We start from the raw sequence: 27,314 nt of genomic DNA on the forward strand, positions 1-27,314 counted from the left end.
GCTTCCCTCGGCAGGGAATCGTCAAAAGGAGGGGCTGTACACTGACCTCAGCGGCAGGCTCCCTCCCCCTCGGCGGCCCCAGGCCCGGCAGTTCCTCCCCAGACACCTCAGCCTCGCACGGGCGGGGCGCACCAACCCAGCACCGCGCTCCCCGCAGCCGCCTGCGGGGGCCCATCAGCCGGGACCCGGTGATGAGCCTCGCGGTGACCCCGCTGCGCCGGGCCGGACGCGTGTGCGCCGGGCCGGGCCGCCACCGGCTCCCGCCGCGCTGCGGGCGCCGTCGCCATGGCGACCGGGCCGGGCCGTACCGGTGGGGCGGCGCCGCGCATGCGCAGGGCGCGGTCTGACCTCACCGCCGCCGCGCTGGGCTGCCCCGCCTGCCGCGGGGAGCCGCGCCAGCCGCCCCTCCTCCGGCCCGCGCCGCACGCTCTGTGGTGCGCGCCCTTGCGCGCATGCGCGCTGCCGGCCCGCGAGCCTTCTAGAGGCGCGGGGCGGTGACGCGCCGGCGCGGAGGGGGTGTGGGTGGCGCGTGCGCGCTGGCTCCCATTCTTCCCGTGGCAGCGGGGCGGGCGCAGCCATGCAGGGGAGCGGGCGCCGCCGCCGGCACTGAGCGCCGTCCGGCCCCCGCCCCGCCACCGCCTCCCGCGCCGCGCCCCGCAGGTAACGCCTGCGCCGGCCCTGCGCCGGGCGGTGGGGCCGCTGCGCCGGGGAGGGGGCTGCGTGCGAGGGGAAGGAGGAGCGCGGCCGGGGGCTTTGTGTGGTGCCGCCGCGGGGAGGGGGGCGGGGAGGGGCGGCCGCCGCCGGGGCGGCCCCGGGCGGGAGCGCAGACCTGGGCCGCTCGGCGCTGCCGTTTGTGGAGGGGAGGGGCGGGCGGTCCGGCGGCGTGACGGCGGCAGTGGGAGCCGGGGGGTGCGGGGGCTGCCGGGGCCTAACGGCTGGCGCGGGGGCGCCCCTCGGCCTCCCCGCCCCGGGGCTGCTGGGGTCAGTGCGTCGCGGGGGCGGCCGGCCTCAGCTCCCTTTCCGCGGCGTGGTGCGGCGGCGCGGGGACGTGCGCCCGGCGGGAGCGGGCCGCCGAGCACCGGCCGCCCGGTGGGAGTGGCGGGGCAGCCTGCGGCGCCGGGGCCTCCTGCACGGGTCCCCGCTGGTCCCGGCGGTTGCTCGGCGAAGGGAGGCGAAGCGCCGCCGGGCCGCGTTCCCCCGGTCGTGTGGGATCGCGGCAGCGGCTGCCGGATTTTCAAACCGTCCTGTGGTCTGGGTGGGTTCGGCTCCGGCGTGGGGCCCTTTTGTGCACGTGTCGCGCTTTGCTTGGTTTGTTTCTGTCATCGCAATTTTTAATGCAAGTTGGGTGAGGGCTGGAAGTTCGCGCCTGTGCAGAGAGGTCGGTGATCGTTAGACGGATCCTGCAGAAACGTTTCAGAGCGATGCTGGGTCTGAGTAAACCAAATGTAGTTAGTTGTCTCTGTGTTCATGCAGGCCTGCGTCGGTTCCCCTGCGCGTGTTTTCAATGTATGTGTCTTCAGATATCTGTGAGGAAGGGAGAAGCTGCCTCTTTCCTCCCTAGCCTCTTGAGAAAGGACTGGGGAGCTGAGGCAGGGTGATGAGCACAGGGCTGCATGAGAAGCCTATAGTGGAGTAGAGCAGAGACTTCCCGGGTGTGAGGGTTGTTCTGACCAGTAGATCTCTGCATCTTGCAGGCTTATTTCATAAGTCAGTGTTTAGTAAAGGAGACTTGGGTTAAGAAAAGCAGCATGTGCTGAGCCGGTTGTCGGCAGGGCAGAGATGTGCTCTCCACCCCACTGCTTGTGCTAGCGCCTTAGGCAGATGCATTGGAGTCCATTTTGCTGGTGAGTAGTGCAGACCTATTTTTCTGCATCTTTAGAGCAGTCTCATCTTCCTTGCACGGTCCTCTTGATGCCACCTGGGTGCCGTTGAAGACAAGCTATGTATTGTTGCTTAATACGTGACGACGCAAATACATAATTTAGATCAGTAGTTCTTAAATTAGAACTTGCAAAGCCATTAGAAGTGCAAGTGTTTGCTTCTCTGTGGGATTCTGAACTGGATTTAAAAGAGGTTTACAGCTGGATATGTTTGAGAACTTCCAGCAATGGTGAGCTTTTGCTAGAGCAAAGGGCTACACCAAGTACAGGATGGATGTGCAGTACTGTCATGTTCAGGGTCTTCCTTGCAATATGGCAGTATAGCTCGCTGTGTGGAACAAACCTTTGTGCTGCAGTCCTGGGCTTGGCAAAGTCCAGCTTCTGCTTGTTTTCTCTGTTGAACCCTATCAGCGGTACTGAAGTCTGGCAGTTGTGAGAGGGACAGAGTAATGACTAACTGTGGCACCATGGGCAATCCTCTCTGTATTTCATAGTCACACTTGTTTAATTTTTAAAAAAAGTTGCTGCAAGCATAAATGGATCTTTTTTTTTTTCCTTTTTCCACACTGGTGCCTGCAACATTCCTGTGAAGTCCTTGAAATCGATCACATAGCTTCAGAAGTTTCTGTTTCAAGAAGGAAGACACTATGAAGTTAAACACTTCGGCCTTGCTTCGCTTGGCCAATAACGTTCAGTGCTAAAAATGAGACAACAGCATGCTTGTGAGATGGAAATGTTTATCTAGTTCATGTGATGTTCTCTAGAGGGACAATTGCAGAGAGTGTCTATGATCAAATGAGCTCGTCCTTCAGTCATCTTTGAAGTTCTGTAGGAATCTTAAATCTGAGCTACCAATTAAGTGTTGCAAAACCCAGTACTTAAACAGCAAAACTCAAACTGAAATGATTTATCACTTTCTCCCATACGTTAGTCAATCCTTCCCTATCCATCAGGCAATTTGATGCAGGCTGTTAGCAAGTCTGGCCACTTTTGTAATGATTTGCAACATGAGGAGCTAGATCTTGCCCTCAACAAGCTTTCTGTTAGGGACAGGTCATGCCTAAGAAGTGCAAAAGAGGCTGGACATGAAATGTTGAGATGGCTAAAGTAATGACCTCCCCTGCGTGTACCTCTCCGCATTTCAACATACATGCAGATTTTTGTGAGAGTGATGTGGCTTTGAAGCTTGTGGACTGCCATTACGGATACCCTTCTAGCCTCAGATGACTTTGGATCAAGCTCATGTGTCACTCTGAGTCTCTCATTATCTTGGGCCTTGCCTAGGCTAGGGCTGGAAATCTTGTTGGCATGCCTCTGGATCGGGCTTGCTGCTGCTAATGCCTCCTTGGCTGGCAGTTGTCATTGAAGCTTCTTCCTGGATTCTGACAGTGCCAGCCCACCTTTAAGCAGCACTTGCCAGTGTATTAAAAAGAATACTAGCAATTGTATAAAGCTTTCATCTGAGTGAAGAAAATAGACTGGTTTTGTCTGTTAATTTCTTCAGACTGACCAGTAAATTTAAAGCAGTCTGACTGTGAAGGAAGAGGTTCACTTCTTTCCTCAATGAAGGATTGATGTTTGTGGCAGTCTTGTGCAGAATAGCCTTAGCTTTTACCCTGCTGTTTAATGGTGTACACTTCATGCTGCTCTTTGCTCAGTTTCTTCGTTTTCACCAACCCATACAGTGCTGAAGTTTGTATTGTGTGTTTCTTTAGGGCTCACTCAGTGTTTTGGATATTGTGTATTGGACCAACCTGTTATCAGTCCTCAAAGCTGCCTGAAAGCCTGATGTGAGCTAGTTAAGAACTTTGCACAGCAGGATTCTGAAGAGCTAAACATGTGCAAGTTCCTTGGTATTCTGGACTGCACTAGTGTATGGCTGTCATAAAGAGATCATAAGAGATCACTTTCTCCTCTCTTTGGCAGCACTAGCACTCTTGCACACACACAAGAAAACCAAACCCCGAACGATCTGGATAGAGTTGTAACTGTTCAAGTTATAGGAGGGCAAGAAGTGGGTTTTGTGGTCTGAGAGACTGCAGGTGCTCTCTGAAAGATTTGATCTCAATTCATGGTTAGTGTTTGAGTTCGTCTGGTTTCCTGATCTGTCAATGAAATCTTGGCATGTTTGGCTTCACAAGGAGGGAGATGTCCATTCCACGTCTAGAAACAGTATGCCAAGTAGAAACACCAAAATTAATTGTTAGAATAGCATCATTATTGTTACTTTATTGGAAGTTACTAGGCAGATTTAAAAGTCTCCAATTTGTTTCCTCTGCCAGCAGAATTAGGCTAAACAGCCTAAGCAGGCCAGTCCCTGGTGCAGCGTTTCTGTCTTTTGGGTTTAAGCTGGGCCCGTCTTTACACTTTGCTTGTAGATGCTTTAGATTCCAAGATACTTCATAAAGCAAAATCGAACCAACAATGATTTACTGAGGCAAAGATCTGATCAAAATGGAGTCAGATTCTGACCTGTGTTTCAAAGTGATGCTGAGCAGAAGGGAGGAATCGCAGGTATGTGTCTGCCTGTTACATTGCAGGTGGTTCTTAGCCCAGCAGTCTCTTAACTGCTGCTAGAGTTCAGCCCAATTCATGGTATTGTCAAACAAAACCCTGTTCTGCTGTTCCTCCTCTGCTCCTTCCACCTACTGTTTTATGAATCTTGAGTGCAGTGGTGGCTTTCCATGATCCCTTGCTGCCTGTGTTGGGGGATATCTTTGGCCATCCGCTTATGTGTGATTGTAAATACCAGGCTGAACAGAATCTGATGCCTGAGTGTAGAGAGTAAGCCTCTTTCCCCTCACTGGAGCTGAACTGATCCTAGCTGCTGGTTTCTGCTGACCTCTGTCAGCAGTTGAAATACAGCTGCTGCCGAGAGTTCTCCTGTCCTTGGCTAACAGTTACCATGAGGGCTGGCAGCCCTGGAGAACAGGGGTAGGCAAAGAGCCCTATTCTGTCATGCAGACAAGTTTGTGTTTAGAGTCACGGAGGGAAGAGATGGACATAAGCTGGGAAGCCTGAAAAGAGATGAAGAAAATAAACTTTTTCCAAAACTATTAACTTGCAAAATGCTCCTGTTGATTCCCACAGCCAGGTAGGAGCCTATAACAGACTGAGGTCATGTCTTGTTCAATTTGGGGTGTCTGATTGGTTTTCATATCGGCAGCATCTTGGCATGACTTGTCACAAGTATGCATGTAAGAAATTTTCTTTGAATTGGAGGTGCTTTTGTTTGTGGCTGTAGTATCTACTTGCCTGTCTGAGGTTCTTCTGTGAGTGAACTTACTTGAGGTGTAGACTGCATGGAGTAGGATTTTTATCTTTTGTTACTCCCATATCACACACGTTTTGTTAATGTGGTCTAAAATAAACATGTATGTTTTGAGAATATGGTGTGAGATGCAGAGGGAAGAAATCAGACTGAAAGGTGCTTGTGTCTCTTGAGGGCCTGTACCCAAAGTATGATCTTGTGTATTATTTTTCCATTCCAATCTGTCATTTTACTGCTAGCACTTGTCTCTCAGTTACTTCCTTCCAGGGTAGTTCTGGCTTGGACATGTACACAAAACCTTACCTACTTCTTCTGTGTCACTAGGCAGTTATACATCAGTAAGGATAATGAGGTCCTGGAGCATTTGTTGAGTTATATCAAACCCACTGATCTCTTGAAAAACTAGATTATCCTGATCTTGTACCAGCATGTGGTGGTATAGGTTTTTTCTTTCCCCAAGGTGTTCTCATCCTCAGTTCCCATTGCCGCTGGAGACTTGCTTTGCAGTGGCTCTGGGAAAGGTACTGAATTTCTACCCTATTTCTGCCTGTAAAATAGGAGATTATTGTGTATTTTCCCAACATTTTTCCTCAGCTTTTGTACATTAAGAGATGCTTTCCATCTTCAGGACCGGCTAAATCAGTAATCTTAGCCTAAGAGACTTAATCTATTGCGATACAAATAGAGGTTACAAGATTCAGATGTGTGTTGTGAAGCCATTTGTCCTGCTAGCAACCTGGCAAGTGATGGGCCACTCTGCTCTATCAGTAGTGTTCTACTTCCAAACCTTGTGAAGTATTTTACCCACATGAAGCTACAGGTGAAGGTTTCTTCTTTTCCTTTTTTCCCCACGTTTTTCCAGATGATCCAGTATTGATGCTGGATTGTGGAGGAGAGTGTTAGGGCCCTTGTGACTCTGGAAAGTTTTGCCCTGCACTCATAGTTGCAGTAGGAAGGGGGCTGGATGCCACCTCTGTCCTTCTAGGATGCATCACTGCAGCCCCTTGAGGGACCTTGCACACCCTTGGCTCTGATACCTTGCAGAGCTGGAAGTCAGAGAGAACCAGTGCTGTGTGGTTTGTTGGCCAGGGTCCCACAGGTGTCAGAGGTGGAGTCTGCAGGCTGTGCTCTTAAGGTAAGGTTAGATCTCCAGAATGAGGGAGAGAAGGATGTTTTTGTACACAGAAACCCACAACTCAGGTACTATTCACAGTGGAAGGTGTTATGAGGATAGTTCCGCCTGCATGCCCACCCCCATGATCCAGTAGGCCCCTAATAAATTCCTTGCAGTGTATACCTTGGAACCATGAACTGGGATGTCATAACATAGGATTTTGATGTACATCTTGGTGCTCAAACTGTTAAAAAGGAAAGAGACCTTGAAAGTTCATTCTAGATTTGTCCTTGGTCTCAGACAAAGTTAAAACCAAACTAATTTCAGAGAGGGGCTGTGTTAGGAAAACAAAGGATGTTAAAGCTCATCTAATTTTCTGCCCTGCTCTTGAAGGGTTACTCCCACTCTGCAAAGTGGTTCCATTAGTGTAGGGTGTTGGGGTCACATTGAGGTGACCTGCAAGTTGTCTTGATTTGCTATAGCTTCATTACTGTGGAGATTTTTGGAAGATTGATGCCTTTCTGAAATTGGTATCTCTATGTGAGGTGTTCAGTTACCAAGGCAGTAATGCAAACCTTTAGCGGAGGCATAAGAATTCCTGTTATCTGAGGCTTATCTCTCATCTTACCCAGGGTAGGGTAATGCAACTTTTAACAGCTAGCATCTGTCCTAGAAGGATTGTGTGGGGGGGCTAGAAAACCTTAGTTAGCTTAAGCCCTGGAAATGTTTCAGCCGTCTTTGTTCTAGAAATCTGCCTTTTTTTTTTCTAGATTTCTAGAAATCTAGAAATCAGTTTTCCTCATGACATTGAAGTTGTGCTGTGGTGTGGGTTGGTTACAGTCTGTACTTTAAACACGAACCCCTTAAACACCAAGCAAGTTTGAAGAACAGCTGATACTTAGCAGAGTCCTAGCAAGCCTTCAGCCAGCCGTGGTTCTTCTGAGGGTGGCCTGCCCACAACAGCAGTGAGTTTTGCAAACACTTCCTTAGCGTGGCTGGTGCTGTGGCAGGAGGAACAAACCCTCTGTTGAGGTCCTCATAGCAGCATCCAGCAAGGGAGCTGCATCCACATGGGCAGCAGTTTGCTTATCAGCAAGGCTGTACTGGTGAGTACTAGTAGAGCAGTGGCTGTTCTGTCTGAAGACAGCTAAAGTTACTGTATAGGGGGTGTACGTGGAAGGAGTCTGCGTGAAGTGTGGTCAGTAGGCTGAGGCGAGCGTGGGGCAGTCCCCTCAGCTAATGTGGTGAGCATCAGTTGTCAGGCTGGAAATCTGAGATACCATCTTCGGACTGGGGGAGGCTCAACTACAAGGCGGAGGTAATTACTGACTTAAAACACTCACAGTGATTGTGCAATGTTTCCAGGCACTAAAAGACACATTGCCTACTTACTGAGACAGGTGAAGGAAAGTAAGACCCTCCTGTCAGTTGCTGGGTGGGTGTTTCTTGTGAACTGCCTTTGGTTCCAGAAAAAGGTTGCTGCTTTCTTCAAGTAGGGCATGGTGTTTTACTTGCCACCTCATACTCTCAGAGGGTTTGAACAACGGAGAACACTTAGAGCTTAGAGACTGTCAGTGCAGCTGCCTTGTGCACTGCTACTTCAGCATCGAGCAAAGAGTTGGTTTGACTGAGTGCTTAGTGAGTGCCATACTTTGTAAAGGCCTGACACCAAATCCCCTCCAGGCTGGGGATAGCTGGTACTGGCTGAAGCAAAAATAGAGTGGAGAGAGGGCTGCGAGTTTCCATCCTTTGTGCAGAGCTGCAGTTTGACACTGCCTTGCTGTCGAGATCTCCATTTTGTCTTTGCAGTATGCGATTTCTGGGTGCTATTCTGATTGCTCTGAACTTCTTGCCCAAGGGGCCTTGGCTGGCAAACCCAATAGCTATTTACCCTGCCCACCTTCCAGTACCAGTGAATTACTGCAGGTTGATGCCTGGTAGCTTTTCTACTTGAAAAGTTGCTGTGTTTGACTATGCTGGAAATCTGAAGGAGGAGTTGAGTTCTTTGTTACGGACAAGCAAGGTTCAAAGAAATGTCTGTCTGATGTACCTTGAACTAATTTTAAACTGGCATTTGTATGCAGCTAGGTCCTGAGACTTGTGAAGAAGGAGGCTTGTTGGTACAACTGTGTGCTGTGTTATTTCTACAACTGCTGGGCTACATCTAACCATGTAAAAAAAAAAAAAAAAAAAAAAAAAGACCCCAAGAAAGGAATTGTTACGTTTACAAGTTAAGGTTACTGGCTGGAAGTAGGTACAGAGATACTTTCTGGAAGGTGACTGGAAAGGCCTGGTTATTGAGTGTACTGGCTCTTGTCTACAGTGATTGTGAGTGGCAGCAGTATTTTGTCTCTGTGCCAGCCTTGTGCCTTGAGTTAGCTGTGTTGGAGCAGTTGACTAGGGAGGTCGCGGACTGCACTGGTTTGTTAACAACATAAAAAAAGACGATAACCAGATGACTACAGGAGAAGAGTGGAGTGTAATTTTTAAAGTTGAATAGCTATGTTGGAAGAGCTCCCAAGTATAGACAAGCCCCCAGGAGAGTAATATTGCATTCTTTACGTGCTCCAGGTTTCCTTCCTCATTGCAAGAGTAAGATGTAAGATTTCCTGTACAGTTATCATAAGATAACTTGAGAATTGCAAATAATGCAGTTCAGCTTAGTCGGGGGTCAGTGGGGTTCTCCTAAGCACTGAAAAAAGTTCACTGGCTTGTGTACCCAGCTTAATATTGCCACAGCACCTTAGGCAACAAGTATTTCCTTTTTACTGTTTGGTTTGACTTATTCTACGTGCTGAGCCAGTTGCTTTGCTGTGAATTGTACCAGCTTCTATAATGCTACAGTGGTAGTATCTAGGCTGAGTAACTTCGGTCTGTTCAGTCTTTGTCATTTTTCTCCTTTAAATTCATCATTTTGAGCTCCAAGTTGGCACTAAATACAAACCTCTGGTGGCTTTCTGCTGGATAGCTTTTGATAGAAAATTTAGGCATTACTGGCAGAGGCTTTGACTAAGCACATAGTTTTGATGGCTTATTAGTGAAAGGGGGAGCTTTATTTTTGCAGTGACAGAGTTGGGATGGTGAGGAGAATGTTTTTTTTCTCTTGTTGATGTGTTGACGTTATGCCAGATGTAGTCTAGCCTGTCTCCCGTAGTGCAAACTGCAAGCCTAGTAGGAGGATTGGAGAAGAACCTTCTTTTGGAGCCTATATGCACAATCCTCAAAACCTGGAGGAGCTCTTCGTACAGGAACTGTGCCACTGAGATGTCTTGACTTCTGCCTGACTCTGCGCCTGTGGGAAGAGGTGGTACTCAAAATCCCAGTCCTAAATTGTTTGTAACATCGGCTACTGAAAACTATGGCATTTAAATTCTGCAGAAACAGAAGTGAACCGCTGGGGTGAAACTGTGGCTTTGTGATTACCAAAGCTTGTTATGTGGGGAGCATCTGTCCTGTTGATTTCAAACTTGGTGGGATGTAGAAGCCATATGCTTCATTGCCTGGGAGGTTCATTTTTTGTCAGCTTGGGTCTTGGTTTTCTCAGGTGGTGTTTTTTCCACTTCCTCTTGTGAGGAAGAGGGGGAGTCAACAGACTTCCTAACATGTGCAGAAAAGCTTTTTTTTTTCTTGGTTAAAAAAAGTGCAGCTTAAACACCTGTTGCCTGGTAGATGCAAGCCAGCTTGAGCCATTCCTCTTGGCTTTCTGTTACTGTTTTCCCCAGGTTTCAAAGGTATTTCTGGCTCTTCTCCCCTGGTGCCATAATGTATAGTGGATCTTCTTTAGACTACAGTCCTCAAGGTTATGGCATAAATCTGTTCTTCTATAGTGCACCATAATTTTTATCCTATGCCTTACTTTACATGTTTAAAAAATGAGGAAGTCTGAGAGAAATTTGTTTATATCAGTTTGCTTAAAAGATTGTTTCTGTGCCTGTAGGCAGAGGCTTACAAACTTTTAAATGAAAACCACATAGAAGAAAGACTTGAAACTTTGAATGTTCCTTTCTCGTGGCAGCATGGCCAGCTAATGGTTTCTTGGATGTGTTGGGACTTGTTTATGTGTGGAGTTAATAAAAAATGGCTATTCTGTGGTAATTTAAGTCATTCACACCCTCCTGTAATCTGAATTTTCAAGTTTAAGCAAGTTCCACATTTCCATTTTAAAAGCAATTAGGGGACTTCTTCACAGTGTTCTATCCAGTCCAACAGAAGTGTCTCCTTTTGAACATGTGTGCAGCTTCTGGAGTCCAGAAGCAAACCACCCAGCTAACTTGAAAGGTTTCAGCTAGAGCGTGGTAGCTGCTGAGTATCTCTTACCTGCCCCTTCTCCAGTAGTGCTCCACTGGAGAGGTATGCGGTGACGTGCTGCCTTGCTGTGTGAAAACCCTTCTGTTAGATGCTTAGAACCTCCTGTATGTAATACTGTCTCGCATAGCTGGAGTGCCTGCAGCAAGGAGCAAGACCAGCCCATGCTAGAGGGCAGGGCAGGGGCCAATATTCAAAGGTACAGACAGGAAGACTTGGAGGAAAACTTCTGCTGTGCTTTTATGATTGCTTGAAGCCACCCCCTTCTTTTGCCTGTGCTGCCATGGGTAGTTGGAGCCGTGTCATTAACCGTTTTGGTTGAGGATGCGAAAGCTCAGAGCACTGCTTTTGGAGTTGGTGCTAAGCTGAAATGAGTGAGAAACTAGCTTCAGCAATGAGAAAAGGCGTGGCTTTCTTCTAGTTTCAAACCAATGTCTCTTAGAAAGAAAAAAGGTGTTCTAAGAGTATCAGTTGGAGTATTGACAATTCTAGAATTTGAAGTCAAATCGCTCTTGAAGTGACTTGAAGCAAAATGGTGAGACTTTGGTATGTTCTTTAGGTGGTTCAGTTTGGGGTAATGGTCACAAGCAATAAGCTGTCATGGCATTAACTTAAAGCCTGAGGTGCCGTGTGGGCAGTTGCAGCTCATGCTTCCTTGCTGCTGTGGGGGTTAGGTTTTGCTGGTGAGGAGGGAGTTTAGTCTACAAACACAAACAATCCCTTCAGGCTGATGGTAAGATTTGCCAGGCAGTTGGCAGAGGTGAGTCCCTGGATGTACAGAACCAGTTTTGATTGCTGTCAGCCAGTGGGGATTTGAACTGGCTGCCTGGAACGGAGGGACCTGCTCTCCGTAGGTGACACATCCTGCCTGATGAATAAGCAGAGCAGCCTGTGTGGGCAGCTGGGGCATGTCTGCCAACACTTGTAGGGTTAGGGAATCTCGAGACCACAAGCCTCTGTGCTGCATCTTGATGCTGTGCTTGGTGGTGTTAAGATGTGGCAGTTTTTAAGTCTGGCCAAGGAGGATGGAGGTGAGATAATGAACTGAAGTAGTCTGTCGTGTGAGGTGTGCTTTTGTTTCCAGGTTAGGGTTCTTGTGTGCATCTCGTCTGCTGTCAGGTCCACTTTGTTTTATTAAGACTTCTGTGGAGGCCTTATTTGCTCTAACACAAGGTACTTGGATTTGCTGCCACAGTGACTCCAATTAGTGAACTTGTGCCTCCAGCTTTCTCCCAGCTGTTTACTGAGCCAGGTGTCTGCTCCACAGCCTCTTCCCTTGCTCTGAGCTTGACCTGCTTTCCTCGTGCTGGCGGAAAAAGTAGGGCAGATTTCTAGCTTTGGGTATTATTAGACAGGAAACAACAAAAAAAAACCACTGTGGATTTTTATCACTGCCTCCTGAAACAGCTAACTGGTGATGAGGGAGTGCTTCAGGATGCAGAACGGGGGTGTTGGGAGCCCTGGTCTGTGGGAGGCTGGAGGGACAGGCCCAGGGTCTGTTCCCTGGTTGCTTGGAGGGATATGTTTAATGGCAGTTGGAGGGACCAGGAAAAAAAAAAAAAAGCTGCAGCTAGGTTCCTAATGAAATCTTCAGACAGGAGAGTTTCTAGAGTTGAAGAATGTAACAAATCCCAGCCATATAGACGCTTTTTTACACATAAGCCAAAAACTTACTTCAGAGGTGACGCTGTTCCTCTGAATGGCAGGAAAGTTTGGTCCAGCCTTTCTTATGTATGGCCTTGGTTTTCAGGACACCATGGGCGCTCTTGGTTGAACTGCATCTAGACTGTGCCAGTGCTGTTTCCTGGACATGTGTAGTTGCGATGTAACAGAATTCAGCCTGGAAACAGCTTGAGCACCTAGTTTATGAAAATTGCTCATTTTACATTTCCTGGAGCCTAGTGTTGTGCTCTATCTTGCTGGCCAGCTGATGCCATTGATTGTTGAAGACCAACAGTCAAAACAGGATCCAGGCCTCTTCCTGCTTTCACTTCTTAAAGCAGATGCATTTCCTGGTGACCTGCTTAAGGATTTTGTCTCTACCTTTTTGGGTGGGTGGTGATGGTGGCAGTTGCAATAATATTGATTACTAATCAGCTATTCCTTAAGCGCCTAATTTACTGTCTGTCACTAAAACTTGTAGGGAACTGATGGGTAACTGCTGTTGTGAAGAATAACCAAAGATTTTTGTCCTGACCTACCTTGTCTGATTCCTTAAAATAGAACAATGCTGCTCATATCCAGCTTATCACAGCTTTGCAGCTGTATATGAATAACCTATTTTGTGACATGCTTTCAATCTTTTTTTGCTCCAGTCTTAATTTAACCTATAATACTGTTCTTTTTCATTTCTTTCAGAATGGACTGCTGAATTGGGAATTATTGCAGACTCAACAGTACAGCACTGCTTGTTGCTTCATCTATTACTAGTTATTTAAATTGGACTTTTAATATCCTGCCAGCTGCTGTTCACACACACATGGTGCATTGTTGCCATACTCAGAATTGCATCTTTGAAACCCAGACCCTCAGTAACCTTCATCGAACAAAGAGGCGACCTCCTGCGTACGTTTATAAAGGGATTTTTTGGACCTACTGCCCTCTAGCTTTCTTGCTGGTGCTGTATTTCTAAGACACTATGGAGCCCAGTATGGAGTACTGCCTAGCCCAGGTGTTGCAGAAGGATGTTGGAAAGAGACTTCAAGTTGGCCAGGAATTGATAGATTACTTCTCAGATAAACAGAAGTCAGCTGATCTTGAACATGATCAGACTATGCTGGATAAAATGGTTGATGGACTGGCCACTTCTTGGGTAAATTCCAGCAATTACAAGGTAAGACTTGTCAAATGGAATGTGATTACACTCCGAAGTTTCAGTGTCAAGTGCCACTTGATCTAAGTGAAAGTTGTATAGCAGACTTTCTAATATACTGTTCTGTAAGCTGATAATTATGCTGAATGAACCATTCTTGTCCCATTTCTTGGTAGTTGGTAGCCAACACGATATTGAGGACTCAAGGCAGTAAAAATTCAGTAAATGAGGTTTTGATAAATGGATTTAAATTTGGTGTTACCCTGGTTTCTTTGTGTACATTGTTAGCTGGTGGCATGCTTTGATCATTCCAGTAGTTAGCAACGTTGATTTCCTGCTATATTAAAAAAGTGAAACTGCAAAAAGTATATATAACCAGCAGGATTTTTCACTGTCATTAAATCTTGCTAGATTTTTTTTTCCTATTTTCTGGGGGCAACTTAACTACAGTTGATCTACTGTACTTAGCTCACAAAAGGTCGTGTGTATGTGTGTGTATGCATGCATGTTCTGTTGAATTTGACAATGTTGCAGTGAGTTGGTAGGACATAGAGCTGCGCTGCCTTGTTACTCCCTTTATGTTGCTTCATCTTTCTACAGGTCTTAGTGAGGAAGTCCTACCACTCGCATGTGCTGTGGGAGTGGGGAGGGGTTCTCAGCTGTGGCTTGGAAAACTCCTCCTGGTCCCTTCATGAGGCACTCTGACAAGTCTAATAGGGTACTTAAGCTGTTGTATGGGACCTAATAGGAAACTTTGTTCCTTTCTGCTAAGTCCAGAAAAGTCTGAGCGCTCAAGTTCCTATAGAGCTGAGCCTCCAGATAATTAACTGAGTGTCGTAATGGAATTCTTTCCTGTAGAAGTGGAGAGACTAGCAGTGTAGGTTGCAAGTGCTCTGAAGCTCAGCATCCTCGGATTAATTTAAACTATTTTTAACAGAAATTTTCGCTGAGAAATGGTTGTAAGATTGCAGTGTATTTGTCAATGTGTTCTGCACAGCTGCGTTTTTTCCTCTTAATTTTTGTCAGCAAGCAGCTGAGGTAGAAGCGATTTGGCAAGTAGGAGCAAAAGAACACCCCCCACCCCCCACCCCCCCAAACCAACAAACCACCAAAGCCAGTATCATTTCAGTAAAAGGTCCATTCTGGTGAAGCTCGTGAAGTCTTAGTTTGTTGTCATGAACAAGCATTGTATGTATAATTTCCTGAGAGCATTGCATGATGTTACTCCCCCTTTTCTTGCTAACTGCCTTTTCCCTACAGACTTCTGTGATTCTCAGTGGAAAGGTAACCCAAGTACAGTAAACTTGAAACGTGCTGTTTGCATGGATTTTATGAAGTGATACGGATCGCAGATCTATGCAGTACTTACTGCATACTTGCAGTATGCAATTCCAGCATCACACTTAGCAGAATTCCTTTCAGGATAAATTGTTCTCTCTCTCTTCCACCCCTCTCCTTCCCAGCCTTTTGTCTGTTGAACTACACATTTTTATTCTGCAGTAACAAACTGGTGGCCCTTCTGTACTGCAGTGACTCTGTTCCAGAACTCATGCTGCTGAGCTGGCTGTTCATTAATGTGCGTGTTCTATAGATAGCATTTGCTGTGTTTAAGTTCTAGTAAGCATAACAGACATCTCAGATGTCTGGAGGGTGTTTTTTCAGTGAATAAGTATAATAGAGGACGTGAAACCTTGGAGTGGGGCAAGCTGGCTATCTGGGGGTTAGCAGTGTGGTGGGGTCTGCTTCAGTATCCAGCCAAGGTTTAGTGTATCACTGTGTACCAATCTCTTGTTTTAGTGCCTTCCTCTGTGTTATAGTCACCTTCTGAACTGCTTGTGGGGTGGGGGTTCAGAAGCTCAGATCTGTCTGGCGTGAGGGAGAACAGGGTGGCTGTGTCATCTGACCCCGGTCATGGATTAGTGTAACAACCTTGAGAGTGAAAGGCCGAGCATGGCTGCCCTGGAACAGCCATCTGGACGGCTAAACTGCCCTTGTTCGGTCACCGTTGAAAAAGCCGTTAGCTTTGCACTCTGCTGCTCTGCTCACCTCACTCCCTTCATTTGGAAAAGTATTGGCTTAAAACAAAGATTGAGGTCATCTGCATGGTCTGAAATTTCCTGACACTTCAGTGATAACGTGTGTGCTCGCGGAATTAGACTGAGTGTGGGTAATGGGACACGTTGTGTTGGGACAGCACTCAGTTGATTCATTGCTCCTGTCCGTCTAGGACTATTCTAATTCAACATTTGTGCTTACATATTATCACCGAGGAAACATCAGTGAGCCGAAGAGAAGTGACATCTCTGAGTCAATTCAGTTCAGTTTGGTTCAAAGGGAGCCTCAACTGATGATGAAATTCCTGTGCCTCTACAGGGAGGGCTCAAGCTGTCTCCCTCACTGGCTTACAAGTCTGAGCTATGGATGTTACAGCCATCCTTGACATTTTTAGGCTTGGGTGGTTTTCCTGTACATGGTTTCTATTTTAACCTGACACTACTTTGTGAAGTCCTTGACCTCAGTATGAGGACTGGAGACAATTCGATCTTCTTTTTCAAGTGATGCACCAAAAAAGCAATGATGGAGGGGGAAGAGGTGCTTCTCTTTCCTTGGTGCTGTCCAAGTCGTAAAAGCATCATGTGTGGAACAGTGAGACCTAACACTTCTGATAGCACTCAGCACTCTCAGTCTTCTGACAAATGGCCTTGTGACCTGGTCACTGATTCCTGCTGCATATCGGGCAGCTGCCTTAGGTGCAGGAGGCACTTGGATAGTTCAGGATGCTTTTCAAGTCAAGGCAACGTGTGGGTTGTTACCTGAAGCAAGGCTGTGAGATCCAGTGCAAGGCCATTGCGTATGCGTGCTTGCCGGGAGTGTGCTTGAACTGCACCCAACAGGCATTGCCTGGCCTGTGTTTTCCCAGCAGTGCCTTCAGGTGGGTGGAAGACCTGAGACTAGTGCCGTGGGAAAAATGGAGTCTTCTCGAGAGCTCTTACTCTTCTCTGGAGCTCAGTTACTTAGAGCAGGCAGCCTATGTTTGCATGGGCACTAGGAGCTGTGGGGTATGCTAGTGAGGCTGGGCTGGGGAATGTATTTGAGAACGCTGCAGACCAAGGAGGAATCCTGCCTCTGTTCCATTTCTTCACACGCTTTGTTTGCTTGGTCTGTGCCGTGTCAGGATGGTGGTTTGGCTTGAGTCCATTTCTTCCCCTGGCTAAGCAAAAAAGTCAGAGTTATTTTGCAGATCCTTGAATCCCTGAACAATAACTAAGGCCTGCACTGAGCTGTCTGTCTTGAGACATGCAGCAAAACATGCAGCAGCGTCAGGAGCTTCAGCATGTCCTCTCAGCTTCACAATCCTATGGCAAGGTGAGAGAGCTGAAATTGTTAGTAATTTCTTGGTGAACAATCTCACTTTGAGTTGCTCTGTGGCAGTGTTTAGTAGTGCTGCTGTTAAGTACACAGGATCTCCTGACTGGTCTGCGGCCGATGTACCTTTCTCAGTATGTAGACTATCATGTGCCATTGATGTTTCATTTTGAGATGTAGTGTAAAGGAATATGTCCAGGATCTTAAAGTGGTATTCTACCAGCCTGATATTCCTAGAGGTGAACTGAGAGTGTTTGGCAGTGGCCTTCTCTTTCCTGCTTCTCCACAGCAGGTGAGTATTGTACCATCGCCTCCATCTAGCAATAGGGATGAGGTCTCCTGCACCTTTTTTCTTCCCTGTGACGTGTGCTCTGTGCTGTTGTAGTTGAGGTTTACACGGAAAGTAGCCCTTGCTATTGCTGGTTCATTTTTGACTAGCAGCACCCAAGAGTGAACTCAGCATAGAGATTTGGTGGTGATGGAACCTTTGAGCAGGTCAGGATCCGACAAATTGAGAAGAGGGTTTTACTCCATGTTTTCTTATATTGCAGAGTGGTGGGAGAAACCCCTTTGAAGTAAAACTGGGTGGGGGTGTGGGGGTTTGCAGTAAGGAACTGAATGAAACTGGGGTTTTTTCCTGACCTTTGGCAAGTAGTGATTTTTTTAATTATTATTTTTTCTGGTTGCTGCACTACTCTCACTGCACAGGCTATGTTTGCTAAAGAGAGTATCTTACCCTTGGATGGGATGATCCCTTTGTCCCAGTGCAGCTTGATCTGTGTGAGGCTCTGTGCCCAGCAGCCCACAGGACTGGGCTTTGCTTGTGAGAGGGGAGTTAGGATCTGACTTGTCCCCAGCCACCAGGGTCTGTAACCACTTCCACTTGTGGAGGCCTTCTGGCTGACCAAGCAAGGTTCTGTACTGGTGGACCCAGTCTGCCAGGGTGGGTGTTCTGCAGGGCTGTGTCGTGAGCTTTGTTTGTGTTCATGTGTGTAGGACTTCAGATTTGATTTGTTTAATTCCTAGTTAATTTTGATACTTAGAGAGGCATCACACTCTTTAAAATAAAATGTGTGGTGGGATGTTACAGAGAATTTTTTTTAGATGGTGAAATATTGCAGGGAAACTTTTATTTCCCCTAACAAAACTCCTAACAGTGTTAGAGAAAGCAGCCTTCCATTTGGATCTGTTTCTGAATATCAAGTATTACAAGAATGTGCTTCACTGAGCTGAAGAGAAATAAAACTTACATAAATTAGCTGGCTTTCTTAAACTGTGTATTGAATTTTTTTTCTTTCTTTGCTAATTGAGGGGTAGAACAGATGGTGCAGGCTTAGTTTAAAGTGGCATCCATTAGAGTTACTTAAGCTGATGAATGGTAGTTCACTATAAGCATACATTTGTTCTCTATACCATGTTTATTTTGGTTGAAATTCAGTGGAAGAAATCCCAATTTAAGAAATAATTATCGTGCATGCTTATGGGTTGATATGATAATTTGGTAAGCATGTTTTGTTGAGTATTTAGTGCACAGGGGAAAAAAAAAAAAAGACTTCACCATCTGGGGAAGGAAAAAAGGGACTTGTAAGGGGTTTCCAAGCAGCTGCTGTTAGCTGGTGAGTTTTGGGATGCTGGAAGGATGTGAGGATTAGGAATATATACATTCATTTAGCAATTTCATCCCTGAAAACCTATTTACATGAAGCTGTAATTGCTAATAAAAATGAATTAAATTAGTTGTGATTCCCAAAAGATATGGGAAGTGAACTATGGAGCAAGAGTGATCTTGGACCTGGAGTTGTGAGTAGAGCCTATTCCTTGCCCTATGCCCATGTTACAAAAGCTTTGTTGACAAAACCTGCTTCTGACAATTCCTATTGTGGGGAGAAGAGCTATTTTCGAATGGGCTAAAGACTCATTGGACTTGAATTGCATTAGGCTCCTATGCTGGCATGCTCCTAATAGGCAGGAAAACCCACCTTAAATTTAAGAAAGACCAGAGTTTTGGCGGCAGGATATCTAGTTTCCTGTAGGCATTGAACATTAATGCTCAGTTCAGCTGATCAGTCCTCTTTTCTTTGGCTGTAGTAGCTGCGCCTGCCTTTCTAACACTTAACTCCTCTGTGTGGTGATTTGATCAGATTATGGAGCAGCTCTTACCTGCTTGCTATCAGCAGTATGGGGAGGTGCCATAGAGGGTGCAGTGCCGAATAGGAGGTTTGTAGCAGCTGGGCTAGATCAAATTTAATACTAGCTTCAGTCCTTCTTATTCAGGACAGGGAAAAAAAACCAAAAAACTAATGTAGCAAGTCGGCATTTAGAGTTTTCCTATGGCTTTTTCTTAACACTTCAAAGGTAATAATGACTGGCTGTAGCAGGAAGGGTTCTTTGGTGGCTGAGGTGGGAAGAACTGTAGTGGAGTAGTAATACTTTCCGGTGGTTTTATACACAGTGCAGATATGGTACTGGTTGCATAAAACAAAGTTTTTGAGCCAGAGTGTACCAGACAGCAGTATCTTTCAGTTGTTTACTGAGGTATTATGAAATCAAATATAAATAGTGAAAACCTGCAGAATCGCAAGGGAGTGTGAATAGTGGAGACTCAGTGTTGAAATAAATAGGACAGAAGTTTGTTTCCATAGTGGCACATGCAAGGTCTGTCTAACTTGGTATCCTGTCTCTGGGTGGCCAGTAGTGAATGGTGAGAGGTGAGTAGAAAAATGGGATACAAACTAAACGTTTCCCTTGCATATCCTTCTGGCTAATAGAGATTTGAGTCCCTGATTTTACTTTCTGGCCAATTTTATATTATGTTTCCATAGATTTTAGTGCTGGGACTGGCTCAGGGGAAATGTTGTTTATGGGTGTGTGGTTTTTTTCAAATCTTTTAAGATTTTATTTTTTATTTAGAGCTGTTTTCTCTTGGGTGCTTGGTAGTGCAGCTGCCTTGGCTTTGGTAGGGCCAAACAGGCGCTGGTCTGGGACTGAGAGTCCGAACAACACACAAGACTGAACCATTGTGGTTACTAAATTGAGAGGATAAAGTTATTCCTTTAATGCTGGTGTAGTGTTTCAGTTGCAGCACTTCAGTGCTCCTCACAAGGGGATATTCGGTGGTCTAGCACAGTTCTAGCACTCGGGAAACCTTGGGTGTATTGCTTGGCTGCATGCTGAGTGTCACAGCTGATGCATCGGTGGAAAAGGCAGATTATTGGGGATTTATTTCTGTGCGGATAAGGGCATACTAATGCTATTGTACAGTGCTTGTCGGGTCCTTCTGTGGCATGTGTTGTACAGTTCTAGTTGCCCGTCTGTAAGAAAGGAATTCAAGCTGGAACAGGTGCAGGGAAGGGCTAGCATGGTGTTTAGGGGACTGGAGAGCCTGCCTAACCAGAGACTAGAAGTTTAGCTTGTTTAGTTTACAGTATGAAGGCTGAGAGGGAACATGACTGCTGTCTATAAATACATCAGAGAGGCGAACATCAGGGAAGGGAAAGAACTATTAGATCTAAAGGGCAAGGTTAGCACAAGAACGAACGGGTATAAACTGGCTGTGAGTAAATTTAGGCTGGATGTGAGATGAAAGTTGCTTGCAGTGTGAACATTAGAAAACTCTTGGAGTGGGATAGATAAGGACATCTACTTGGTTTTAGGATGGATCTTGTGATGGTTTTTGAGTGATGGTTTTGAATAGTTTATATACGATACAGGATTAGGCACAGTGATAGGGGAAGCTAATTTCGCTGCTTTGTCTGTATGGTAGAACAGGTATGATGCTGTGCCCGAAACTGCTCTAACACTTTGAATATACACAGATATTTTAAAAAGTGTACTGGTTTTGGTTCTCAAAAATCCCAAAGTGAATTACAGAGACTGCTCATGCCATGCCTGAGGATCACGTGCCTGTTACCTCTCTCTGGATTAAAATTAGCAGTTGCTCATACGCATGTGCGATCCAGCTCTTATCATGTTTAGTAAGTAAAGGGGTGAGTAGAGGAGAATCCTCATTTTCCCCTGACATGGTGATTCCTGACTTGGAATTGTTGCCTGAAGTGGAGGTTAGTTGCAGTGGTAGGTTTACAGGCATCTTGATTTGCTAGTTTCTAAATGGCTTAGTGGAGTTCTGTTGTCCCCTTGATGCTGAAAGAAATACTCATCAGCCCACATAGTTCCCTCACCAGCACCAGCCTGTTAGCTTCTTGGCTAAAAGTATGCACACTCTTCTGTGGCATCTTTGTGGGATGTTCCTTGAAGTTGTCTTAAAAGCTGTTCTTGTCTCAGCCTTTGAACTTCACCATGAAAAAACACTTACTGACAAATCCCACTGGCAGTGGGGTCTAGTTGCCTCTGACGTCTAGCTTTAATGAAGTGATTTTATAAGCAGATAAGTTTTATGAAGTCTTGTTTCTTTGGCTTTTTCTGTGCGGATTTGCTGGTGTCTAATGTTGTGGTTTTCCTTACACTGAAGTCTGTCTTTTAATGGAACCTCTTTTGCTTGGTTGTTATATTTGTAAGAGCATAATGTCTTTGGGATCTCTATTTTCTCTACCATGTTAGGTTGAAGTTTGCTAAAACTGGTTAAAGAATGCAGAAGTTATAGGGAGAGGGCAGAATATATGAATGATAGATGAACAATTTAATGATCTCTTCCTTAAAAGTAAGACTGAGAAATACCTGGTGCATAGTAGTAAAAAACACTTTTTTTTGTTTTGTTTTATTTCTTTAAATCTTCCAGACTGATCTTAGCTTTAAGTGCACCTATGTTAGTTTTTGGAGGAACAGCACACTAGATTAACAAGGCTGGTGCATGGATACTTTTTGTTTCAGATATGTGATTCTGGCTCTGGCAGCCCTTCTTTTGCAGCAGTTGCATTTTGGAACTGATTTCCTGTATTGTCATAGGATCAGCTCATAGGATCACAAAGTAATTCAGGTTGCAAGGGCCCTTGGGCTTGTCTAGTTCCATCCACCGTATCTTTGTTTGCAGTCAAGGTCTTAAAACTTGTTTCTTACTTGTTTTCCAGTAAAATTTATTAGCATGTAAGTGGGAAGTGTCCCAGTGTCAGAAGTGCCTGTGTGTATCAGCTCCCATGTAAATGCCTTTGGGACGCTGGTGATGACAGCGTAGCGGTTGGGATTTGTCTTAGTATGTGAGCTGACTCTTACGATGAGCCACCCAAGCTCATCTTACTAGTGACAATCTAGCCGAGGCTCAGGACAGTTGGATTTGTTCTGCTGCTTGGTTCTCTCAGCTTCATGTTTCTGATGGCTGGACTGTGCTGTATGTGAGTTTGTATAAGCAACCTCGTGTATTTGTATCCCATGTGTTGTCTGCTCTGTGGCTGTATCATTACATGCAGGAGGGAAGGTGTGGAACACAGAGTGGAGACACGTAGTTTCTGATTTTTCTCCAGGTGACTGCTACCTCCCACAAATTTGTTCGTTACTTTCTTCCTAGATCCGATCTCTCCCTCTTTTTAAGTTTTATAATTTTTTAAAATTTATTTTAACTAGGCAAAACCTGCTACGTTCCTCATTTGGTATTGCTTTTGTGCCAAATATGAAACCTTAAAACAAAGCAACATTTGAGTATTCAAGAATTGGAGCAAAGAGTCCCAGTTATCAGAGCATGTAAAGCAAGATCATTTTTTTTTATAGTGTGGCTGGGAGTTTAGCCAGAGGAAAGATTGTGTAGGATTGGGCCCTGCATTAAGTGTGAGAAAGAAAACTTTCATGCCTAGTAATGCTTTTTCATCTCCAAAAATAGCTTTCCGGAGAGGTTTGTGGAAACAATGAAAGATTAGGTAGTAGAGCCCCATCCTGGCATACCCTTCTTAAGGCTGGCTTTGCTCATTACGGGGGCAGGACATGCACACAAGTGCAGAGGCTGAAGGGATCTCTTTTGGGATGTGAAATTTTCGGGAGGTTAACTGTGGTGTTACCAGCTCGCCAGGGTAGGAGTGTTTGTGCCGGTCAGCTGGTGGCTGAGAACCTGCTAATAGCAAATGGAAAACCTAAAGTTGCTTCTACCAGTGTACTTTGAAATTATGCTGTTTGAATAATATATAGTGAATCGTGTCTTAGAAATCAGCTCTTTCTGCTAATTGTCATAGTTCTTTGTGTGTCTGTTAGAACTATTTTCAAATACAGTGTTTTTGCCTTGTATTGCTATGACTCTCAATTAGACTAATATCAACTGGCACAGTCATGTTGGGTCTAATTGCAAATCTTCCTGCAAATGGAGGCATCGGTGCTTATGCAGTGATGTGGAGGTGTCTGCTTTTAACAGTTTAGAAGTTTAGAAATACTTTATGTCTCACTATCAGGAACTTAAATAAAGGGGATGCCGCTTGTTCATTGCTGTTTAAAGCTGAATGTTACAGGCTTTTACTGATGTACAGCCATCATCAAAGTTGTCTGATGGGGCCAGACCTTTTAAGAACCCAATTTCTCTAGTAGCTTTATAAATGTAGACAACTCTAGCTTTCATCATGGAGTAAAAAAGTGTACCTGAGTGTTGGAGGGAATCCTGTTTGCTCATAGCTGATGGAGTTGGTCTCGTTGCACCAAATTACTCAAACCAATACTCATCAATAGATGAAGTATCTGTGTGTGTTCTTATCTGTTTAGAGTGCTGTGGACAGAATGATCCTTGGGCAGATGCTGGGGTACACCCCTGGCTTTTTAAGACACTGGGGAAGATGGTTGTGTACTGTATTTAACCCAGAGACATTCAGAGGAGCACTGTGATGCTGGATGCCGAGGAACAAAGGGAGCCATTGATGTGCTGCTGTTACGTGCATGGCTGAACTGCTTGACCTCCAAAAGGAATTTCTCTTGTAATGGTTGGATGTTGTCTGAAAAGGTGAAACTGCGCACAGGTTTTAGAAGTACCTGCTCTTACAGATTGGAGTATTTGTTTGGGGTTTTTTTTGTCTCTTGGGCTAAGGTTCTGTTCCAGGCCTGCATAGGTGGCTTTCCTGGTAGTCTACTGTCTGCCTCTTCTACCTTCTGTCCCTTTGGGTTTTTGGAAAGTTGTTACCTGTAGAATGTTGCTGGGCTGTGAATAAGTTAAGTGAATAAGTCTGCTTGTGAAAGGCTCCAGTCCCCATCAAGATCTGAGCTTTCTTGTTGCCTTTAAAGAGCTCTGTTTCTTTGTGTTGCTTGGGTCCCATTCTCTCCATGCAGTTTCATCCGTTTCCTTCTGGAATTTCCTGTTCTAGTAAGGTAGCTTACAATTAATGAGAAGCATTTCCCAAGCAGAAAGGCATTATGTGGAGAAAAGTGCAGTGGTTGTTGTTTGATAACTTGCACCTAGAGGTGGTGTGGTGGGAACTGGCACTGCAGACGAATGGGAGGGCAGGAGCTGACATCTCAGGCCAAGTGACAGTTACTGAGGTATCTGGGGCTGATTGCTGCCTTACAGGCATCTTTCAAAGAGTCTCTTGGTGACCATTCCAGGAGGAAGTAGTGTGTAGGAATTGTAGAAGAGTGTGCTCTAGCTGGACAAACACTTCAGAACAAGAATTGGTTATTTTTCTGGGTGTAGCTCTGTTGCAAAACTAACTCACATGAAAGGTGGTGTGAGGGTGGCTTGCTGACTTTTTCTTCTACGGAAAGCAAGTTTCTCGTGGTGTAGTAGTGAAGTCATGTGGGTCTTATGGGTTCCCCAGTCCTTTTAACTAACATAAAGAAGGGAAATGAGACAGAGGAGAGTCAGGATGAATTGCTGGAATATGTACTAGGTACTCTGTGTGGGTACTCCAGGCTTCCATGTGTTAAGCGTTTTCTGTTTTTAACTAGAATCTAAATTTATCACAATTGTTTTGCAGGAATGCATTTTATGATGATTCCAAGATCGTTGGTCCAACATCAGTGTAATTGTTGGACTAGACTTGAAGGGGTGGCTGGGATGGTCCTGCTGTTTTCATGCTCCCGGCCAAAGGGGCTTATTTGGTGCAGCTGCAGTCCTCAGACACTGCCGAGCAAACGCTAGGCTTTGGATGTATGGGATGTTCACTGAGAAAGCGTGGGGAGCTGCGTAAGTGGCCATGTCTCAAAGAACTAGTCGTGCCGATGGGGTAATGCTGGCAGTTCAAAAGGCCTGGGTGAAGCCCTGTGGGGAATCTGAGCAGGCGTGCATGAGACGGGGCCTTGGAGGAGGGAGCTGCTTGTCTGAGGAAAGGTGGAGCCGCAGGGAAGGACGCGAGTGGGGTAGACTCAGCTTTCCCTGTGGAGGGGTCCCCAGCAGTGACTGTCATGTGGTAGTCTGAGAGGAGCGGAGCAGGAGGGCAGGTTCTGATGTGCCTTTTTAAATCAGGGTGAGGTAAGCACAAAGAGAAGCAGCTGAGGGCAGGACTTTGATGAGATGGTATTCATCAGGATGTGAGGTGAGCCAGGAAAGGCTTCTGGGAGGTCAAGGAGATAACTTGACCCTGTTTATCTGTTTACTTCATGGCTATCAACAGTTGTAGGTGACTGGCATCTTCAAGCTGGGAGAATGGAAATGAAATGCATGATTTGGGTTGCTTTCCAGGGATCAGAAAGGCATTTGTGATAAGTGAAAGCAGCAGTTCTGATAAGTGAATGTATGTAGCCAAACTTGGCTGAGCAGCAACTAAAACAAAAATGCTCTAAAAGCTGGCTGCCTTTAATCAGGAAAGGTGTGGTGGGGTTGGGACAATGGGAAATCTGGTACTTAATTAACAGCCAGATCCTGCTGCCATTAAAGTCAGGCAAACTCAAACTGACCCCACTTGCTGCTGTGTGCTGCTTAAAGCATGCTCATGTGCAGGCTGTTTAGAGATGGAGCATAATGCTGGATGAACACCACAGCTAATGTGGAAAAGATCTGTCTTTATTTTTTTTTTTAGTTTTAGCTCTTGAAATGCCTTTAATTTCTATGCCTGTGTTACTTGTGTGCATGTTAATAAGGATTAATTTACATTTGAATTTTGTTTCTTAAGGGTATTTTTTTTTCTGAGAGACATTTCTTTGAGGCTGAAGTTTAATGTGACTGGGTGGTAACTAATCTTGTTTACTCTTTTGTGCAGAAGTCAGGGTGTGTGACTTAAATTTAAGAATTTCCCACTCCCCCTGTTCGAAGCTTTTGTGTCCGTATTTCCTTGTGATAGTTTTGGCGGTTTAAAAGCAAAACCCCATTGGTAGTCTTTTGTAATCAACTAAATGTGAATTTATATGAGAAATTTTGGCTTCCGTGTCAGTTACTGTGGCATTGTGTGAATGTGGCATCTTTGAAAGATGCTGTTTTGCATAAAGATTTTATGAAATGGAAGATGGAAAGAAAAAATACCTTGGGCTATTAACTGTTTTTTATAGTGCCATAGGAATTGATAGAAGAACAACCCAACCCTCTCTGGTTGTCTGCACTCTGGCTGGAGAGTACCAGCCTGTGACCTCTGGGCTGCATGGAACTCGACTTATTGTTTAGGGAGCTATAAAACACAACTTGAAGCAAGGTTGTTGCCTGTGGGCTTACATTTGCTCCCTAGAGATCCACGTCTTTATTAGAAAGTAGGTAGATCCCTGTACATTTCAGAAGCTTGAAAATTATTGCATGTGAATCTCGGGGTGGGAGGGTCCTTTTTTGACAGAGGAGAAAAAATGTTTATGTCTCTCTGCATATTACTGTAGTGTATGCAGTGTTTGTATCTAACAGAAAATAAATTGTTGGTCAGAATTCTTAGCTCTGATCATCTTTATTTGATTTGAAGATCTTAAATCAGACTAAGCCCTAACGCTGTTTCAGAAGAAATGCCTTATTCATAGGAAATAATTGGTTTCACTGCAGGAGGAAGTGGTTGGGATTTCATGAACTGTATTACACAGGATATCAAATTAACTGACCTAATGAGCCCCTTCTGCCTCTGAAAATTTGTTATTGGTGCAAATAATGTAGGGTAGAGAGATCATGGTCTCTGCTGGCTGTGTTCTTTAAAATAATGTAGCTTGATGATAGATAATGCTGTTTTCGATTAGTTTTTCTCTTCTCTTGTCCTTGCTGTTTCCTTTGCCCTTTCTAGATCAGTGGTGTGAGAAGGATGTTCCCTCTGCTTCCAGACAGTGCTCGTTTTGACATCCTGTATTCTGCTCTTGGTTATTCTGGAGGAAGTTTAGAATCTCATTTGACTTGAATCATTATTTGTATAAATGTCTCTGAGGAGAGCAGCTGACTAATCAATATTACAGGCTGGATTGTGATTTGTAATTAAGGCTTCAGTGATGAAGGGGTGTCCTTGGGCAGAACGTTGTTTGCTGGGGTCCATGCTGGGTGATAGTCAGGGGAGTCGTGTCGCCCTGTTTGAAGGGTTACTGTTCTGTAGCCAGTAGAAGAGCTGAGAATGAGTGGTCCAAAAGCCCATCAGCAGACACTTGGTTGTCCCAAGACCTGCAGTAGGGTCAGGTGCTTGCAAGAACTTGAGGTGCATCCTGTTCCTTTGAATTGAGGGTTGAAGTTTGGCAGGGAGGAAGGTAAGGATTGAACCCAAGTAGGCTGGGAGGGGTCCTTTGCCACAAGGTCATCTTCTCTTTCTTGGTGACAGATTC

At 45.4% G+C, this 27,314-nt stretch overlaps 1 protein-coding gene across 16 annotated transcripts in view; it reads left to right on the plus strand.

Moving 5' to 3' along the window:
* Window positions 1–540: 540 nt before the first annotated feature.
* CLASP1 (cytoplasmic linker associated protein 1) overlaps window positions 541–27,314 on the plus strand; it is a 185,027-nt gene continuing 158,253 nt past the window's right edge. For 10 of the 16 annotated variants that reach the window (XM_037396480.1, XM_037396482.1, XM_037396485.1 and 7 more), the window contains exons 1-2: window positions 542–660; window positions 12,929–13,403. In XM_037396480.1, coding sequence (XP_037252377.1) covers window positions 13,209–13,403 — 195 coding nt within the window. In that variant the 5' untranslated portion in view covers window positions 542–660; window positions 12,929–13,208. Of the gene's footprint in view, window positions 661–12,928; window positions 13,404–27,314 lie in introns of all 16 variants that reach the window. The other 6 variants (XM_037396473.1, XM_037396474.1, XM_037396476.1 and 3 more) reach the window with 1 other exon arrangement.

This window comes from Falco rusticolus, chromosome 8 (genome assembly GCF_015220075.1).
Source record: "Falco rusticolus isolate bFalRus1 chromosome 8, bFalRus1.pri, whole genome shotgun sequence".
Classification (NCBI taxonomy): Eukaryota; Metazoa; Chordata; class Aves; order Falconiformes; family Falconidae; genus Falco; species Falco rusticolus.